Source organism: Piliocolobus tephrosceles, chromosome 2 (genome assembly GCF_002776525.5).
Source record: "Piliocolobus tephrosceles isolate RC106 chromosome 2, ASM277652v3, whole genome shotgun sequence".
NCBI classification, from domain to species: Eukaryota; Metazoa; Chordata; class Mammalia; order Primates; family Cercopithecidae; genus Piliocolobus; species Piliocolobus tephrosceles.
In genome coordinates, this window is record NC_045435.1 from 92,233,818 (window position 1) to 92,253,641 (window position 19,824).

General features: G+C 50.9%; 1 protein-coding gene across 1 annotated transcript; it reads left to right on the top strand.

Annotated features, from left to right (window-relative positions):
- The first annotated feature begins 2,902 nt into the window (after nucleotides 1-2,902).
- C2H3orf86 (chromosome 2 C3orf86 homolog) lies at nucleotides 2,903-12,237 on the top strand. Its single transcript, XM_023231642.1, is given in 4 exon segments — nucleotides 2,903-3,790; nucleotides 4,371-4,542; nucleotides 11,572-11,855; nucleotides 11,857-12,237. Coding segments are annotated over 4 exon segments (513 nt in total). The 5' UTR covers nucleotides 2,903-3,757; the 3' UTR covers nucleotides 11,881-12,237.
- Nucleotides 12,238-19,824: the final 7,587 nt, after the last annotated feature.

A 19,824-nucleotide genomic window follows, 5' to 3' on the forward strand; every position in this document is an offset into this window, starting at 1 on the left:
ATCCACCCCTTGTTTAGCATATCATCAAGAAACCATAAAAATGGACAACCAGCAGCCCTCGGGGCTGCTCTATGGAGTAGCCATTCTTTTATTCCTTTGCTTTCTTAATAAACTTGCTTTCTCTTTATGGACTCGCCCTGAATTCTTTCTTGTGCAAGATCCAAGAACCCTCTCTTGGGGTCTGGATCGGGAGCCTTTTTCGGTAACAAGGGTGCAGGATCATCATGGAAGGAATATAAAGTCAGATCAAGCTAAATTCTTTGATACGGGATAATTAAGCAGAGATTTGTGGTTCATTGTTTTAACTTGAGAAGCTGAGAATGGCTCTCTACGTTTGCTTGTGAGTTGTTGCGATACGGACCCACTGTAATCCCAGCTTGGGAGGCTGAGGTGGGAGGATTGCTTGAGGCCAGGAGTTTGAGACTGGCTTGGGCAATATAGTGAGAACTTGTCTCCAAAAGAAAAAAAAAATTCGGATCCAGACATAACCTGCACTAAATGAGTTGAAATGCCAGAACTTCCTTGGTATACTATAGAGGAAGATAATGTAAATGCTTAGGGAGATAAAAATGCTTGAGTGTATTTATCATATAAATACCTGCTCACCCACCCAGGGAGGGTCCAGAGGACACTCCTTTCATTAAGACTACAAGAAATAAATTCATGTAGAGAGTGACAGATGTTCTACACAGGCCACATTACAGTGGAAAATGCTCCCTGAAGTGCAGTGGGGCTAATGGAATCCTGAGGAGGCAGGGACCATAAGGTAACACTTAGTCACCAAAAACCCGATTGGTGTGGTGACTGCCGTGGACAGTGCAGCCAAAGCAGGACCCTGAATGGTGTCACCCACAGAGATCTGTGATGTTGGCCTGGTAATCATAGTGTCCTGAGAACTGAAATGGATGGGCTGGCTGCCTACTAAAGTTTTACTCGATCCCAGTAAGTAGGAAAGCTCCAGGTCTGGTGAATAGAGAAGTCTGACCCAAATTACCAACACAGAGTTATAATCCCTCAATCAATTCCAAGTCTTGATCTAGTTCACAGACCCACAGCTTCTTGAATAAAGGATAGGCCTGGTCCCTTCGAGCAGGACCCTGCTGCACTGACAATAATTTATACTTTCCATCTTCCTAGGCCTCCCCAAAGGCACCCAAGGCCATTTATCAGAGTGATTGTGCATTGAGAAGGACAAATAATTAGACTTTTCTGGGATAACCAGCCTCTAGTTCTGAACTAGCAGTAATTACAGGAGACTCAAAATGCCACCATGTTTCCTCAGAGTATGAGTGGATGGAGGTCAGGTGATCAATGGACTTTTTGGCTCAGATTCATCTCACAGTATATCTGGTAGATTCCTGAACCCATCCTATGGTTATTTCCGTGGTTCTAGAATGCATAATTAGAATAGACATAGTCAACAATGGGCAGAATCCCACATTGGTTCCCTGATCCATACAGTAAAAGTAATTCTGGTAGAAAAGGCCAAGTAGAAGCCACTAGAGCTGCCTCATTCACAAAAATAGTAAAGCAAACTAATACCACATTCCTGGAGAGGTTGTTGAGATATATGCCCAAAGACTTGGGCATATATCCCTGCTTAGCTCACCTACTCAGCCTGTGCAGAAGACAGATGGATCTTGGAGAATGACAAGTGGATTAATCGTAAACTTAATTGAGTAGTGACTCCAAGTGCAGGTGCTGTTTCCACATGTGGTTTCAGTGCTGAGCAAATGACACATCTGGCAACTGGTTTGAAGTTGTTACTGAGCCAGGACCAGGTTTGTTCTGTTCTCACACAGTAAATCAATCACTGTGACATGGGTTTTGCAAAAGAGAGAAGAATTATTCACAAGGCTGTCCAGTGAGGAGATGGGAGAATGGCTATCAAATCCACCTCCCCAAAGATGAGGCTTAGAGAGATTTATAGGTTAGAGAAGTAGGGTGGTCTAAGGCATGGGGAAAGGTAATTGGCAGTGGGGAAAAATGCAGTCATAATTGGGGTTCATAGGACTTATGTACAGAAAATGGTGGCATTAATATGATCTGAGGGTGGAGTTTTTGGCCCTCTGATATCAAAATACCACCTCTTGGGCATGTGTACAGGCCCGGTTGAAGGGTTGGCAGTGTCAACCAGTTTTAACTGGACAGGAACTGCCCCAAGTTCCTGAAAAATAACTCAAGTGATTGTTATGGTGACTTACAAATGTTATCTGTAAGGTAGCATGTGAAAGTTGAATTACAGTGTTCAATAGCATAGCCTTCAGCTATCGTGGCCTTCAGCTTCATGGGGGAAAAAAATAACAAAGAGCAGGCAACCAAAAGCAAGCAGGGCAGGCGAAGTGTGGCACACCCGATCTGATTATCCCCTTGGCTGCCCAGTTACCCATCTGGTGAATGTTTCCTTCTCTATAGCTGTGAGTAAAGACCATCAAGAACAGTTTGCTTTCAGCTAGATACACCTTCACCACCCTATCTCAAGGCTACCTCAACTCTGCAGCCCAGCTCATGATCTAGTTCCCAGGTCCTTTGAGAACATTTTCACCCTCAGGACGTCACATTGGTCCATTATATTGATGACATTATGGTCACTGGACCTGGTGTGCAGGAAGTAGCAACTACTGCAGACATGTTGGGAAGCATAATAGGACTCAGTGTGGGAAATAAACCCCAAACATGGCTAAGGGCAGATAATGTTTCCAAAACTTTTCTTTCTCTCTTTTTTTTCTTTTTTGAGACAGAGTCTTGCTCTGTAGCCTGAGCTGGAGTGGAGGCAATCTTGGTTCACTGCAACCTCCACCTCCTGGATACAAGTGAAGCCCCTTCCTCAGCCTCTTGGGACTACAGGTGCACGCCACCACGCCCGGCTAATTTTTTTTTTTTTTTTTTGGTAAAGGCAGAGTTTCACCATGTTAGCCAGGCTGGTCTTGAACTCTTGACCTCAAGTGATCCGCCCACCTCAGTCTCCCAAAGCGCTGGGATTACCAAAAGTGAGCCACCGAGCTAGGCCTCTTTCTCTCTCTTTCCGATAGTTACGTTCTATATGTTTAAAGGGGACACAAGAGGCAATTTCATATGTGATTTTCTGGATCACTTGATAATTCTACATTTAACATTTTGGGGAAATGCCAAGCTGTTTTCCAAAGGGGCTGCCTGAGAGTCTCAGCTCTAGTTCTCAGCCCTCAGCAGCCATTCCTTTCCTCAGTGGGGCCTCAGTGCTGCCTTCCAAAGTCCAGGGCTGCCTTGAGACCTGATCAGGACGGGCTGTTTTGCCAGGTCCAGTGCATGATGTTCAGGATCATTCAGAATTTCAAGACCCTGACTGCAGAGCAAGATAGCAGGTGGAGGCCATTCTAAGTGTGGGGCCCCGCAGAGCTGCCCAGGCTGCCTGCCTGTGAAGCCAGCCCTGCCTGATGGAGATGCTTTTGCCATGGTGAGAGGGAAATGAGCTGATGGTTCTCTACTTTCCCACTCTCTCTCTCCAGGTCCGGCTCTAAGGGCAGAAGCCAGAACTTGTTGCCTGAACCTTCTCCAATCTCCCTCCCTGGGCATTTCTCTCATAACCCCACCAGACCCCCCAGGAATGGCCTGACATGGGTTCTGGAAATAGAACATGGGTTCTCAGAATGGCTCTCTCAGACTTCATTGAGTTATCTGACCTATTTCCTTTCCTCAACAAAATGTCTACATCCTCAATCTCCTCTTCTGTCTCAGCAGGAAAGATGAACGATGAGGCTTAGGCCAGGCGCGGTGGCTCATGCCTGTAATCCCAACACTTTGGGAGGCTGAGGTGGGCGGATCACCTGAGATCGGGAGTTTGAGACCAGTCTGAACATGGTGAAATCCCGTCTCTACTGAAAATGTAAAAATTGGCCAGCACCTGTAACCTCAGCTACTGGGGAGGCTGAGACAGGAGAATCGCTTGAACCTGGGAGGCGGAGGCTGTGGTGAGCCGAGATAGCGCCACTGCACTCCAAATATTCCAAAACAACTCTGAATTTTAGATGTTGAGGTATTTCAAAGGTCAGACCAGACCACAATTTGTGCTGGGCTGAAGGCCCATGAGGACCTCGTGCAAGACATCCTGTGTGATGGTCACAGCCTGGAGGATGACCTTCTGGGGGCTGAAGGGCTGAAGGACGTCACCTTTTTGGACAAATCATAAACATAGGAAAGCTCTGGGGCTGGGCGGGGGTGGCTTGGGGGATGGGACATGTGGGGCTCAGTGGCATGGGGAGTGGTACCTGTGGCCCACGCTTTCGGGGAGGGGCTGGGAGGGGAGAGTGCAGGATGCTTGTGTCAGCCTGTGGCAGAGGGCTCCTGGCATCAGCAGGCACTGGGCCACTGCTTCTTGGGCCACTCTCTCTTAGGTGAGGCAGCAGCAGAGGGTGTCCCTGGACTCAGTGCCTGTGTGGGAACACCAGATGGGCCTCTGGGACAGGGAGGAGCCACCTCCCCAGCCCCACATCCAGACAGGGGTCCACATTGCAGGCTCCACAGAGAAGCAGGAAATGGTGCAGGAGGATCTAACCTGGATGCAGGGTAGGTTATTTGTTCTGTGACTTCATTTGCCCAAATGCATGTGAGTAGAGGCTTGTTCCTTGACCCCTATTGACTTCTAGGCATCTGAAGGAGAGGAAAGATAGCCTAAGTGAGTTCTCCATCAGTGGGCAACAGAGGAAGGCACCCTCACGCTGCACACCTTCCAAGAAACTGTGTGGTCTGTGGACTTCAACAAACTAATCCATGCCCCAGGGGTACAGACTTTGTCAGACACTGTAAAAGATTTTCCAGGAGTAGGAGAGGACTCATAAGCTGTCCCAAGTGAATTTCTAGGTTTGAACAAACCTTCAGTAAGAAACACAGTGGACACCTCCAAGTCATCCTCTCCTGACACACGTTTGCCAAGGGCCATTTCCTATGAATTTATAGATTCTATTAGTTTTTATTTATTATGTTTTTGAGACAGAGTTTCGCTCTTGTTGCCCAGGCTGAAGTGCAATGATGTGGTCTTGGCTCACTGCAACGTCCGCCTCCTGGGTTCAAGTGATTCTCCTGCCTCAGCCTCCCAAGTAGCTGGGACTACAGGCGTGCACCACTACGACTGGCTAATTTTTTTGTATTTTTAGTAGAGATGGGGTTTCACCTTGTTGACCAGGCTGGTCTCGAACTCCTGATCTCAGGTGATCCACCAGCCTCAGCCTCCCAAAGTGCTGGGATTAGACATGAGCCGCTGCACCCGGCTGGTTCCATTACTTTCATAAGGTATGAAGAGATAATCTTTCCTGGTGAAATCTGAAAGTCCTTACCTGCTAGGTTACTGAGGTTTAGAGGTCTGAGCAGCTGGTTGACCGTCTGATGTGAGGTGGAGGAGATGGGCCTGGTCAAAGGGGCAGTCTTTGGATTGGAACTGGATGCCCAGTGTGTCTGGGAGAAGGAAGGCAGTGAAGGGAAAGACCACGAAAAGGAGTGGCGGAAGACTGGCAGTTCCTTCACCCCACAGCCCTCTGCTTCATTCTCTGGCAGCTGCCCCTGACCTTTGTGACACTGAGATCCCAGCCAATCACAGCGCTCACTCCTGCTCTCCCAACAGCTTCCAACAAATCCCTGGAGACTCCACCCACTGAGCTCCTCCCCTGGGGTTCTCTAAGCATTCTGAATTTGTGGACAAAAGCCCCTTTACCAACAGCATAACTACATACTTCACTTTCACAAGTTGGCATGCCTGGGTGAGGGCAATTATTTTAGTCATATGTGCTTCAATTTCTGGGAGAGTGAAGTCAATTCAGTTTTTGAGAGTGCTCTATATTTTAAGGGTGAATTTATATCTATTATTTTATTTTATTTTATTTTATTTATTGATTTTTGAGAAAGGGTCTCGCTCTGTCATCCAGGCTGGAGTGCAGTGGTACGGTCTCAGCTCACTGAAGCTTCTGCCTCCTGGGTTCACACAATTCTCGTGCCTCAGCCTCCCGAGTAGCTGGGACTACAGGTGTGTGCCACGACACCCAGCTAAGTTTTGTATTTTTGCTGTAGAGATGGGGTTTCACTGTATTGGCAAGGCTGGTCTCGAATTCCTGGCCTGAAGTGATCCACCTGCTTCGGCCTCCCAAAGTGCTGGGATTACAAATGTGAGCCACCATGCCAGGCCAAAATTTTTTATTTTAAATAAATTATGGAAATGATGAAAACATTTCATTTATAAAATAAATGTAGGCCGGTGCTGTGGCTCCCGCCTGTAATCCCAGCACTTTGGGAGGCCAAGGCGGGTGGATCACTTGAGGTCGAGAGTTTGAGACTAGCCTGGCCAACATGGCAAAAACCCATCTCTACTAAAAATACAAAAATTAGCCGGGCGTGGTGGCACACACCTGTAATCCCAGCTATTCAGGAGGCTGAGACAGAAGAATCACTTGAACCTGAGAGGAGGAGGTTGCGGTGAGCCGAGATTGTGCCACTGCACTCCAGCCTGGGGACAGAGTAAGGCTCCATCTCAAAAAATAAATAAGTGCATAAAATTAATGTAGGAAATTTAGGAAGTTTGAATTATGAGAAACCTAATTTTGGTCTGGAATAAACCAAAGTATTGTACTAACATTTTTAAAAAAAGATAAACTAATAATTAAAGAGTGAATCATGGTAACGTTTTCCTTTATTTTGAAGTTGACGTCTTTTCTTATGTCATAGCTAGTTTAAAAGGTTATCAGGGAAATACATTTTTTAGTGTCCATAAAAAAATAGTTCAATAACTTTTTTCTTTATGCAATTTAGACTTTACCTGAACTAAAAATTCCTAGAATATATGCATAACAGCTGAATATAATTTTTGTTAAGTCTTTCATGTTTTCAAAAGAGGGAAAAGGAGAGGAAGTGGGATAGAAAAAAATGAGAAGGAGCTGGCTTTAGACAAATAACTGATCATTTTTCTCTGTAAGAAGAGGGATGAAAGTTTAGACATATATACAATACACACACGAGAGTGTCCTATATCTGGTTTTGACATAATTTCAGTTCTTGATAGTTCTATCAAACCATACAATTTTTTAAAAAGAATGTATTAATCTCCAGCATATGGAAAGGAAGGAAGTGATGCCTCCCTGTGAAACAAAATGATCTGTCATTTAGGCAAACAAGACAAAGATGTTCCTCATGAGGGTTCTTTTATTCTTGGTACCCAGAGTCTCCTTAAAATGTTTAGCCAAGGCCAGGCGTGGTGGCTCACGCCTATAATCCCAGCACTTTGGGAGGCTGAGGCCGTTGGATCACGAGGTCAGGAGATCGACACCATCCTGGCTAACATGGTAAAGCCCCGTCTCTACTAAAAATACAAAAAAAAAAAAAAAAAAAAATTGCTGGAAGTGGTGGCGGGCGCCTATAGTCCCAGCTACTGGGAAGGCTGAGGCAGGAGAATGGCATGAACTTGGGAGGCAGAGCTTGCAGTGAGCTGACATCACGCCACTGCACTTCAGCCTGGGCAACCAGAGTGAGATTCCATCTCAAAAAAAAAAAAGAAAAAAAAAAGTTTAGCCAAATATTGATGTGATAGAGTGATTTGCCAGCCAACTTTTTTGTTTACCCAACATAGGTACAGTTTTGGACCTGAAGCCTTTCACAAAACGTGGAAAGGGCATTGGAAATGTCAACATTTAAAGATGCTTGGTTGGGCGTGGTGGCTCATGCCTGTAATCCTAGCACTTTGGGAGGCTGAGGTGGGTGGATTACTTGAGGTCAGGAGTTCGAGACCAGCCTGGCCAACATCATGAAACTCCGTCTCTACTAAAAATACAAAAATTAGCCAGGCATGGTGGTACATGCCTGTAATCCCAGCTACTCAGGAGGCTGAGGTGGGAGAATCACTTGAATCTGGGAGTTTGCAGTGAGCTGAGATGGTGCCATTGCACTCCAGCCTGGGCGACAGAGTGAGATTCCATCTCAAAAAAAAAAAAAAAAAAGAAAAGATTCTCATGAAGGAAAAGATGCTCATATTAGTCATATTAGTTATAGCTAAAGAATATTTTAGAGAGGCACTTTTTGAGTCCAAATTGTATTTAGGAGCCTCCTCATACCAATTAAAGACAGCAGACCTTTGGATATTCAGAATTTTGCTTTGTTTTTGTTTTGTCTATATCGGAGTTTCCCCAAAGTGATCACTATAATTCTCAATTATCTTTGGGGAAATTGTGCCAGTTAGAAAGCTATGCACAAAAAGGGAGCCAGCGTTTGGCCTGAAAGAGGCCGAGTTTTCGATAGAAAAGACACCATGGGAACTTCAGCGTGTCCACAGGATGGTACTTGTGTGACACTGCGTCTTGGAGCCAACCAAAGACTAACCAGCATCCAGGGTTGTCAAAAGCTTGGAAGACAAAGTCCTCAGAGCACACTGATCAAGAGCTGGATGACGTGGTGGGAGGAATAAGCTCCTAAGCTTGCCAGTATTCACAGCAAGGGGGTTTCCAAGATCAACTGGGGGAACATAATGGAATGAGTTAGAGTTTCCTGGGGAAACTGCCCCTGTGTGGACTGAAGGGGAGAGGCCCCGGGGAGGAAGGGAGGAAGCACACCTGGCCTCACCAAGTACAATGCCAGAGTAGGCGAGCTGAGCCAGGGAGGGAAGAGGGGACAGAGGCTGCTCCTTCCCCTTAGCAATGGCCTCATGCTAAGGACAGGCCTGCAGCAGTCTCTGGGAAGGCCCAAGGCTACTAGCACCAACGGCGAAAGGCTGCTGGGCGAGCCCCTGGGGGCTGGGAAGGGATTCATTTCTCACTCAGCTCCAGCAGCCCTATGGACTGCCCCACATCGGGTGGGCACCACCAGGCAGGTGAGGAGAGGAGAAAAGCCTGCTTGAGTGACCTGGGGCCAGCCCAGAAGGACGACCATTCCATCTTCTGCCAGCACCATGCGCTGGCTCCATGGGACACACAGCAGCCGCTGCGTCCACAGAGTGGGGAACCTGGTGAGGATTCAAGGTGGGCCTGGGCTGGGCGGTCCCAGTAAGCAGCTGGTGACACGGGGGCTGCATCTAATTCTCAGGGAGAGCAGGGTGTGGAGAGGGTGTGAGGCCCAGCAAGCCAGACCCAGGGGAGTAGGGAGCAGATCACAAGATGTTCCTAATCCAGATGGCCCTGGCTTCCACTATACTGAACACAAACCAACCCTGTCAGAGGACGTTGCCCTTGTTTATAAATTTGGGTTCTAGAAAGAAAACCCCAATGCTGTTTTTGGAGCCATGTGATGGGACTGCAGGAAATCAGGCAGGGAAAGGCAATTGGCAGACACACTTCCAGGTGGGGGGCATCAGGCACTGTGACAGCGAGGATGGCGCAGGGGTGAGTGGGGAGCTTCCCTGCAGGGGTCTGAGATCGCCAGGCAGAAGCTAGGCTGGGATAGGGCGGGAAACGCATTACACAATAAAGATTAGATTGCAGAGGGCCCAGCCTTCTAATGTTCCTCCTGCTCTCTGAAGCTCCCTCCACAGGCTCCTCCACCCCAGAACCTTCCGACAGGTAAGCTTCAAACCCTTCATACCTATCCAGTTCCCTAGCTCCTGGCCAGCCTCTAACTGTTGAGCCCCTGAGCCCCCTGTTTCCAACCACCAGGGGATGCTGGGGAGATCCTCTCCGCCCGAGCAAATCAGAACTTCCTGTAGGACGCAGGTGTCAGGATCAGCTTCTGGTTGAGCTGGTTGATATTCTAGGTAGCGCACCTTGAAGTTTCTCAGGATTGACAGTCATTGTGTCCGTTCTAAAGAAGGTGAAGGAATTTGATGGAAAGAAAATAGGAAGAATTGCCCAGACTTGCAGGCTGCCTCCTGTACTGATCTTGAGAACGTGTTCACATGGCATAGAAGTTTCCTTTTGTGGCCATTTGTAAGAACAGAAAATGAATGACTTCTTTTTTTTTTTTTTTTTTTTGAGATGGAGCCTCGCTCTGCCGCCCAGGCTGGAGTGCAGTGACGTGATCTTGGCTCACTGTAAGCTCCGCCTCCTGGGTTCATGCCATTCTCCTGCCTCAGCCTCCCAAGTGGCTGGGACTACAGGCGCCCGCCACCTCGCCCGGATAATTATTTTTCTATTTTTTAGTAGAGATGGGGTTTCATGATCCGCCCATCTCGGCCTCCCAAAGTGGTGGGATTACAGGCATGAGCCACCGCGCCCGGCCAGGAAATGACTTATTCTTACAAATGACCACAGGTGTAGCTGCTCAATACAACACCCATTTATTTATTATTTATTTATTAATTTATTTAGAGATGAAGTCTCCTTCTGACATCCAGGATGGATGGAGTGTAGTGGTGCAATCTCAGCTTACTGCAGCCTTGACCACCCCAGGCTCAAGGGATTCTCCTACCTCAGCCTCCTGAGTAGCTAGGACCACAGGTGGATGCCACCACACCTAGCTAATTTATTTATATTATTATTATTATTAGTAGTAGTAGTAGTAGAGATGAGTTTCCCTATGTTGCCCAAGCTGATCTGGAACTCCTGGGCTCAAGCAATCCTCCTACCTCCCAGTGTTGGGATTATAGGTATGAACCACCGAACCAGCCACAACACCCATTTATTGTCTCATACCACTGAAGTCCCTAAGTCAGCAAGCGTGGCTCTGCTTAGGGTCTCACAAGATTAACATCAAGGTTTTGTCTACCTCCAGCTTTTATTGGGAGCTCTGGGGAGCATCCACTTCCAAGCTCATTTTGTTGACAGAGTTTCCGTTAAGCCCTTTCCATCGTTAAGCCAACAATAGTGGGTTGAGTCCTTCTCATGCTTAGAATCTCTCTCACTTCTCCTGCTGCTGCATCTCTGTGCTGCCAGTCAGAGAAAGCTCTCTGCCTTTTAGGGCTCAAGTGATTAGACTGGGCCACGTGGATAATCCAGGATAATATTCCTAGTTTAAGGTCCATAATTTTAATTACATCTGCAAAGTCCCTTTTGCCATATAATGAAACACAGTTATGGGTTCCAAGGATTAGGGCAGGGCCATCTTTGGGGGACCATTCTGCTAACCACACATGATCATGTTTGTGTAAACTTTGCAAGAGTGATTTTTTTTTTTTTTTTTTTTTTTGGTCTTTTGTATCAGATTCTCCATCCTTCTCTTAATTGAAGACTGTGTTTTTCAAGCTGTGGTTCATCATTGCTGCTTTCCTTACAAAACGAATTCGCATGGCAATCACATTTTCTTAAGGAATATAGTAGATTTAATTACATAAAAAAGAATTGAAAATATCAGACACTATTGTACATAACTATTTACATTCCATGAAATTATTAGTATACACACACATCTCTGAACGAGGTCAGGATGTAAAGTATACTTAGTATATACTTCATTAAGATTAAAACATTTTGAAAAGACCATTTAAGAAGAAAATGACCCTAGAATTCATCTGGAGCCTCGAGTTAGGCCTGTCCCTGTCCCAGAAAGGCTTGGTGCTCCAGGAGAGAGAGTGAGTCCCCTAGTAAGAGGTTCAGGCTGAGGGAAGCCCAGGCCCTGGCAGTTCCCCCTGACCCTCCACCCGACATCTGGAGGCTGGAAGGCCCACCTGTGTTGTCTCGCTTTTCTCCCTTTTAGGTATGTCTAGAAGTCAGTTTGGACAGGGGCAGAAACCTCTAGACATGTTTTTCTGGGTGAACGAGATAAGCGGAGAAATCACCTACCCCCCGCAGAAGGCAGATGCACCTGCTGTTTCTCCTGGGAGCCCACAAGAGAAGCCCCCATCTCGGCCCAGGAGCATGCAGGGGGCTCCTTGCAGTCCCCAGGGCCCGCCTGCACAGAGGCCTGCCTCTGCACCTCCATCTAAGGCTTCTCTGAAAGACTCAGGCTCAGGTAACCTCCGCCCATCTGCACCGACCTGGGGCCAGGCCAAAGCCGGAGGAGTGAGGAGCCCCCCACTGTTCTCAGCAATCCCTGTCACTATCTCATCACCAGGAGTGACTCTGCCCATACTCGGGCCCCTGGGACCAGCCCCTCAGCCACTGGTCTCAACCTCTCCTCTCAGCCCTTCTGCACCCTGAGACTTCACCTGCAAGCTGAAAAATGTCCTTACTGGGAATAACTGGTTTTCCTTTTGAATCTTAAGAAAATTTGGCCACACTCTTTAAGCATCTTCCTGAGCCACCCGTGGCCAGGCTCTGTGGGCCCCATCTGCCTTCCCTGGAAGCACAGTCCTCACCCTGGGGGTCTCAGAGGAACGTGCCCAATGCCTTCAAACCCAGTAAAATCTTACTTAGATTTTGACATAACATTTCCTAGAGCTTCCTTTACTTTCCTTTGAAATATCAAACCGTCTTGGTATTTTACTCTTAATTCTTTGGGCTTCCGACATTGGTGTCAAAGCAATATGTTTAGTTTCCAGCCAGAGCCAGACCTCCTTGGGTGGGAATGGGAACAAGTCAGGATGACGGACCTGCAGGCCCAGTGTCCCTGGGGCACAGCCTGGGACCTCCTGGGCTTGAGGACAGCATCCAGGGCAGGGAGGGGCTGGGGCCCTGCATGGAGCTCCCTTTTGAGACAGCCTGAGGCTAGAGGAAGCCAGCAGTGGACACCACCCTTTTAGGCTGGGTCACCCCTGTCCCCAGCTCTGTGCTTTCTCTGGGTACTGCCTGTCAGCCCTCCAGGCATGGAGTGACTCAGGCAGTGTGGGAAGCAGCCCCATCACAGATCTGGCCCTCCTTCATCAGGCTGGCCAAGTGCTGGAGGAAGCCTTGCGGGTACAGGAGTGCGTCCTGGGGGAAGGACACAGACTTGACCTGGGGACACAGAAAGAACCTGGTTTGAGGAGAAGCTGCTGGAAAAGCCCCACTAGTGTCCCTGAACAGGTGCTGGGTGGCTCCAAGTTGTACCGGAGCAGCTCCAGGTGAAACGTGTCATCAGGATGGACTTGAAGTACACCAGGAACACCGGAGGGGAGTGGGGCATGCAGAGCAATGCCAGGTGGGTGCAGCCAGAATCTGACGTGCAGCTGAGCCTTAGCCAGCCTTGCAGTGCATCCTTGGCTTTGCCAGTGGAGCACTGTTCCCTGCCACGAGGAGCTTGAGTTGCTGGGTACCAAGGAAGTGGACTTCTGAGGGCGAGGAAGAGCAGAGCTACCCAGAAGAGGAGACCCTGGTGCTCCTGGTTCATGGGTGCCTAATGAACCCATGGGAGGGTCCATGCCCCTCAGCAGGCTACACCAGCCCAGCCCTGCAATCATCACACGCAGGTGTCTCCCAGGTTTCATCTGATTCTTGGCCGAACCCAGGCCTCCAGAGCCTTTCATCCCAGGTGGGGCAGGTCAGAGGTCAAAGGTTAGGATGGCTCCATGTCTCTTTCCGACTAGGGCTTCTATATTATTCCAGGACATAGGCCCATGGAGGACCCTGACCCTTCTGAGCTGGGGGCACGGGCCTGGGATCCAGCCTCAAATCTGCAGCCACTACGTCCTGTGACCTCGGCAGGATTCTGCCTACCTTGGCCTCAGTTTCCCTCCCTGCACAATATGGGAGTGAGCAAGCCAGTCTGTCAAGCCTGCTCAACCTACAGGCTGTGACAAAGCACTGGGAACAAGAGGTAGCATGGAGGTCAGCCCCGGGCTGAGGTCGGCTGATCCCGAGGGCCTGGCTGCTTCTGAGGGTGGCAGAGGGCAGGGCCCAACAGCTCCACAGGGTGGGCAGGAGGACTGGTGTGCACTCCCTGTGCCCTTTGCAGGGTGGCCTTGATGAAGTCCTTGGTGTCACTGTTGGTGGGCACTCATGACGTGCTCCAGGACATCCACCTGTGCATGGCCACGTGGTCAGCAAACAACGGAGATCAGGCCAGGCTGGAGGGCAGAGGGAGGGCCGGAGCCTGCAAGGTCATCTGGGCCCTGGGCCTTGGAGGGAAAGGTTGCCAGGGCAGGGGCTGTGGGTCTCTCGCGCAGAGTGACTAGGACCAGGGCCTCCAGTCCTAACCTGGCTTGGGCTCTTAAGCCCCATGCTCCTCCAACCACAAGAGCCCCAGCAAGTATCATAGAGCTGCCCAGAGGGATACAAGCCCAGCCTGCAGCAGGAATCTGAGTTCACCCTGGGGTGGAGATCAGGGCTCAGTGTACACCAGCAGAGTCTCCAGGGCAACAAATCCCCTGGACAGTCCACCTAGAGCCTTTGTGGGACAGCATGGCTCAGTGCTCTGCCCTGTGGCCTGGCAGGGCCTCTTCTGCTGACAGTGGATGTATGAAAAAACCTGGGCAGCAGTTTCCTATTAAAGTTCACCTTGTTGCCCATTTCCAAGACAGTTATCAGTTTGAGCTCTCAGGGTCTCTAATTTGAAAAGACAACCGACAGTGGGTGTGGCCCCACTTCACGTGGACTTGGTGCCCTGTGTTGGATGACAGGGGCCTTGCAGTTAATAAAACAGTAACTTCTCCCCAGGCCAGAATATGTTTGTGTGAGTGGTAGGGAAAGGGTAGGGAGGATGGAAGTGGGATGAGTAGGGATCTGGGGGTGATCTCATTCTTCCACTCCCTAAAGGATGAGGAGATGGAGGGTCACAGGTGGAGAGACTCTTTAGCCACACAACTGTGAAGAGACGGGCTATTTGGTCATGGAATTCACATTCTGCCCCCAGTGGCAGGAGTGGGAACTGGGGGGATCTCGGGAGTTGAGTGTCCTTGGGGATCACAGACCATAGAGACAAAAGCTGTCAGGCCTGGGCAGGGAGGGTGCCCAGGCCATGCATTCAGCTGACTTGCTCCTGGGGGTTTGTTCTGAGATCCCACTCAGGTGAGCTGAACTTGCTGCATTGTAGCTGTGATAGGGTGATGTTTTGAGTAAAGCCCAAATCTCAGGTTTTCATGTCTCCAGGCAGAATTTATGTCAGGGGGTGGTGGCCTGTTTGGGGCAGAGATGAGGGAAGGGTGAGGGGGTTCCAGGTCTGTATTAGTCTGTTTTCACACTGCTGATAAAGACATACCCAACACTGGGTAATTTAAAAGATGTTTAGGCCGGGTGCGGTGGCTCAATCCTGTAATCCCAGCACTTTGGGAGGCTGAGACGGGCGGATCACGAGGTCAGGAGATGGAGACCATCCTGGCTAACACAGTGAAACCCCGTCTCTACTAAAAAATACAAAAAACTAGCCAGGCGAGGTGGCGGGCGCCTGTAGTCCAAGCTACTTGGGAGGCTGAGGCAGGAGAAAGGCATAAACCCGGGAGGTGGAGCTTGCAGTGAGCTGAGATCTGGCCACTGCACTCCAGCCCGGGCGACAGAGCGAGACTCCGTCTCAAAAAAAAAAAAAAAAGATGTTTAATGGACTCACAGTTCCACGTGGCTGGGGAGGCCTCACAATCATGGCGGAAGGGGAAAGGCACATCTTACATGGTGGCAGACAAGAGAGAATAAGAACCAAGCAAAAGGGAAACCCCTTATAAAACCATCAGATCTTGTGAGACTTATTCACTACCACAGAACAATATGGGGAAACCACTCCTGTGATGCAATTATCTCCCACCTGGTCCCTCCCACAATGCATGGTGATTATGGGAATGACAATTCAAGATGAGATTTGGGTGTGGATACAGCCAAACCATATCAAGGTCATCTGAGAGTTGTACCCCAAGGAGGTGATTCCTGGGGAAGAGCTGAGTGTCCTGAGGCTGCCAGGTCTGGAGGAGGAGACACAGGGTCTGGCAGGGGCTATCCCGCAGGGACCGTGGGGTCAGTGGGGAGCTCAATGGGAGCCCCAGGGGCAGATTTCAGTTCCATTCAGAGGAGGTTTTGCTTGTTCAGAGCTGCACCCCACCTTGTGAGCTGCCTGGTAAGTGAGTGAGGGCTCCATCACTGCAGGCATGCAAGCAGAGTCTGGGCAAGTCCTGCTAGGGCCTCCCAGGCTGCAGATGGCTACAGGATCCTACTGACAACATACTCCTACCAGGGCTGGGGGTGGCCTGAGCCAAGCACCCTTCTGTCCAGGGGCATCCAGGCGCCGTCCTTCCCTTAATCCCCCAGCTGCTGGGTATGCGTCTTCAGGTGTGGCTAAAGGACAGGGCGTTCAGGGAGAGACCCAGTCCTCTGCCCCCGGCCACCTTATCTGCTCCCTCACCATCTCTAGTGCCTTCGGACTCAAGGACTACTCTCACATCTGCTCTTTCCCAGCTCCGTGCCTCTCCCCCAGCCACTCAAGTGGCTTCTCCCATGTGAAATGCTCCCTCTTGCTTTCCTTTGCAGGCCAGGAGCTAAGGACAAGTTCCCCTGGGTCAGAGCTCCATGCAGTGCAGTTGCAGAGTTTGTGTGCGTAGCTCTGAGGGCTGAGGTGGGGCACAGGAGGAGCCACTGGGTGCTGAGGCATGGGGAGGGCATTCTGGAGGGCAGGAACAGCTTGAGCAAAGCTATGGAGACCAGAAGCTGAAATGGAGCAGGTCAGGGTGCTGGCTGGCCCAGCAGGTCCGGCTGCAGATATGGGCAGGAAGAGGTGAGGTGGGAGTGGGAGGTTTTTAAGAGACCCATTGAGGAGCTGCAACTGTTTCTTCCGTCCTGGGGAGCCACAGAGGGTGTTTGAGCAGGGTGTGCAGTTCTGAAAGTGTGAAGCGTGGGCAGGGGAGCGCTCACGGGCTGAGATGGTGTAGACATCTGCAGGGACAGGCCATCTGCACAGGTAGATAGAGTGGGGGAGAGAGGGCGGGAAGTGGGGGTAGAGCTGACATGGAGGCCTGGAGTGATGGGCAGGGAGCAGGATGGACAGGGCTGGGGACAGTCTCCTTGGCTTCTGTCGCTACACTCTTCTTGAACAGACCCTCCAGCAGCTCCTTTGACACTGAGGCTCTGGTGGAGGAAAATATTAATGTGGCTAGAACCTGATCTGGTCCCTGTCCTCCAAACCCCTGTGGCCTACGGTGGGCAGACCTCGGAGTGTTCTTTACCGTGGGTGGGGGCTTTGCTGGGAAGCTGGTGTTCAGGTGCCCGGTGGTGGCCAGGAAGGGGCACAGGGACAGTGGGCCAGGAGCCCCTAAGGGGCTAACCCTAAGGACTGTCAGCACCCTCAGCATGGAACTGGGTCTTGCCCCCTGAAAATGAACTCAGCAAGGCAGGGAAACTCACTTCTGGGTTCTCTGCTAGAAATTGAAGGTGCCCGTGACCCTCCCATGACCATTCCCCAGTGAGGCTTCCAATGCTTGCTGGGCCAAGCCAAGAGAAGACATTCAGAGGGTCCTTGACAAAGGATGTTAAGGCCCTCCAGAGGGCATGACTCCCCTTTGACCCCCAGGGCCCCTGTTCCTACCCTGTGCCGGGTCCCTGTGGGCTGGAGTTTGCTTTAGTGATGGCCTGACACTGAGCCATGCTCCCTGGACCTGCATGTCCCCATCGGTGACCTATATGGATGGGGGGTTGAGGGGTGGGGGGAGGGGAACCCATGAACTCGAGCCACTTGGATACCAACCTCATGGACAAGGGCAAGTGGCCCTTGGGAGCCTGTCACAGCCCTCAGGCACACTGATCGTGTGAACCTGTCTCACATGTTTACTGAGAACCTACTACATGCTGGAGAAATAAGGCCAGAGACATCCTCATGTGTCCAGCTGGGTGGCCATCAAGGCCCTGAGATGCTCTATGGTGACTGATTTGCCTCCCAAGTGATGGGATTACCACATTCTGACTCTGGTGAGGCCTCTGGTAGCCAGAAAGTTCTTTCTGTCTTACCACTGCCTTGCCTGCTTGGGCTTAAGCCAACATTAGGGAAGCTGGTCAACCATTCAGGATGAAGGACCTTCTAACCTCAGGCTGTTGGCGGAAGATGGCTTCATGAACATCCAAGTTCTCTGCTGTCCCACTGCTGAGCTCACCTTTCCCCAGGGAAGTGGTTCTGGTCAGACCAGAGAGTCCCAGCCATCCCAGGTGATGGCCTGGGACAGAGGTCCCCAGTGAGCCCCAGGCCCGGATGGGCTGGCCCTACAGATCAGGCAATGGGGAGGGCCCTGGGTTGGGACACACCAGATGGCCCTGGCTGGCTCCTCTTGCAGTGATCCCTGGCCCTGGGTTTGAGGGATGTGGGAAGTGCACACAACCCTGGCTCAGCCCAGTCCCTGTCATATGTGCGCCGTTGCCTTGCCGGTCTGGTACACAGGGCCCCACACCCTCTGTGGTTTCCTTGAACATGTGGCCTCCATCCTGTGGTGACCTCCCTGCCTGGGGCCATGCTGGGTGTACAGTCCTTAGTGAGCAGAGCATCGAGTTCTGGAGCCAGTAGGCCTTGATTTGGGGCCTGGCTTCTTCACTTCCTGGCCAGCTAAGCTGAAGATGGGGATGGGTGGGTGGTCCCTCCTCCGTGCCCACCCTGGAGGCTGCAGCAAAGACTCCATGGAATGAGGTGTACCTAAGGGGAGCCCAGCCCTGGCTGAGGAGGGAAACAGATTCCTAGGGCTAGGGGCTTGCTGTATGCAGCCCTGCGGGGCTGAGGCCACCTGCCCAAGAGGGCCATTGCTCCTCCCTCCCTCTGCTGCTGAGAGTCTCTATGGGCTCAGCATGGGCAGGCAAGATGTCTGGAGCCAGCCCTCAGAGACTTCTGCCTGGCCCTCTGGCTAAGACACATCTGGGGAGACTGAGTGGGTCTTGCCCTGACCCTCATAAATGGGGGGTTACCTGCTGCTCTGACCCAAGGAGACTACTCAGTGGGGGCAGCTCCTCCCTGTGCCCAGTGCCTGTGCCATCTCCTGTTCCAGGCCCACATGGGGGATGGGCTAGGACACCTCCCTGGACTGACTTTGGACTTTGGCCGGTGGGAGACAAGGGCACCTGGGGAGGCAGTCTTGGGATGGGACATGGGCCCTGCCCTGAGGTTGCACAATGGGAGACGAGGGGGTAGCCAGATAAGCTGTGCCTCGAACCATGTGGAGCCAGACATCACCCCGTAGGCTGGAGAATGTGACTGTCATTGCTTCTGACTGAGAAGGGACTCAGAGACACACCCAGAGCAGAGCACTCGACGGTGTCACTCTAGGGACAGCGGAGTGAGAATGGCAGGGCCCAGTTAAGAACGGCCGCTGGCTCCATTCCACATGTATGCCCATCACCTCCCTCGACTTCACGGCAGAGCTCACACGCCACAGACACCCTCTTCTCAGCAGCCGGGCCGTAAGTGTTTCCCACCTGCCGGTTTATAGCTGGGCTGGACACACAGTGAGGCCCCAGCCATCCAGACCACACGACTGTACAACTCTTCCCTCTGGAACACATCGGGGTTACCCCGACTGGGGAGAAGTGTCAGCTGCAGGCAGAGCCTGTGCACCTTACTTTGAGGAAGAGGTGGGCGGCTAAGGCCAAGGTCATGAGGAGCAAGGCTGCTATCTCTCAGCACCGAGGATGACAGCAGTCACTACATTTTCCATTTTAAATGATCAAGCAACATGCGAGCAGGAATTCAAAGGCTGAGGGCACATAGGCCTCTAGCTGGGGAGTGCCCAGGAAGGAGCCAAGCCTGGCCTCTCACTCATGGCAGGGGGCATTGCTGAATCAGTGTATCAGTCTGGGTCCAATCAGAAAACAGAAGCACACAGTGATTTATTTATTTATTTATTTATTTTGGAGGGGGGGGCACAGAGTTTCACTCTTGTTGCCCAGGCTGGAGTGCAGCGGCTTGATCTCGGCTCACCACAACCTCCATCTCCCAGGTTCAAGCAATTCTCCTGCCTCAGCCTCCTGAGTAGCTGGGATTATAGGCATGTGCCACCATGCCCGACTAATTTTTGTATTTTTAGTAGAGACGGGGTTTCTTCATGTTGGTCAGGCTGGTCTCGAACTCCTGACCTCAGGTGATTCACCCGCCTCGGCCTCTCAAAGTGCTGGGATTACAGGCGTGAGCCACCACGCCCAGCCA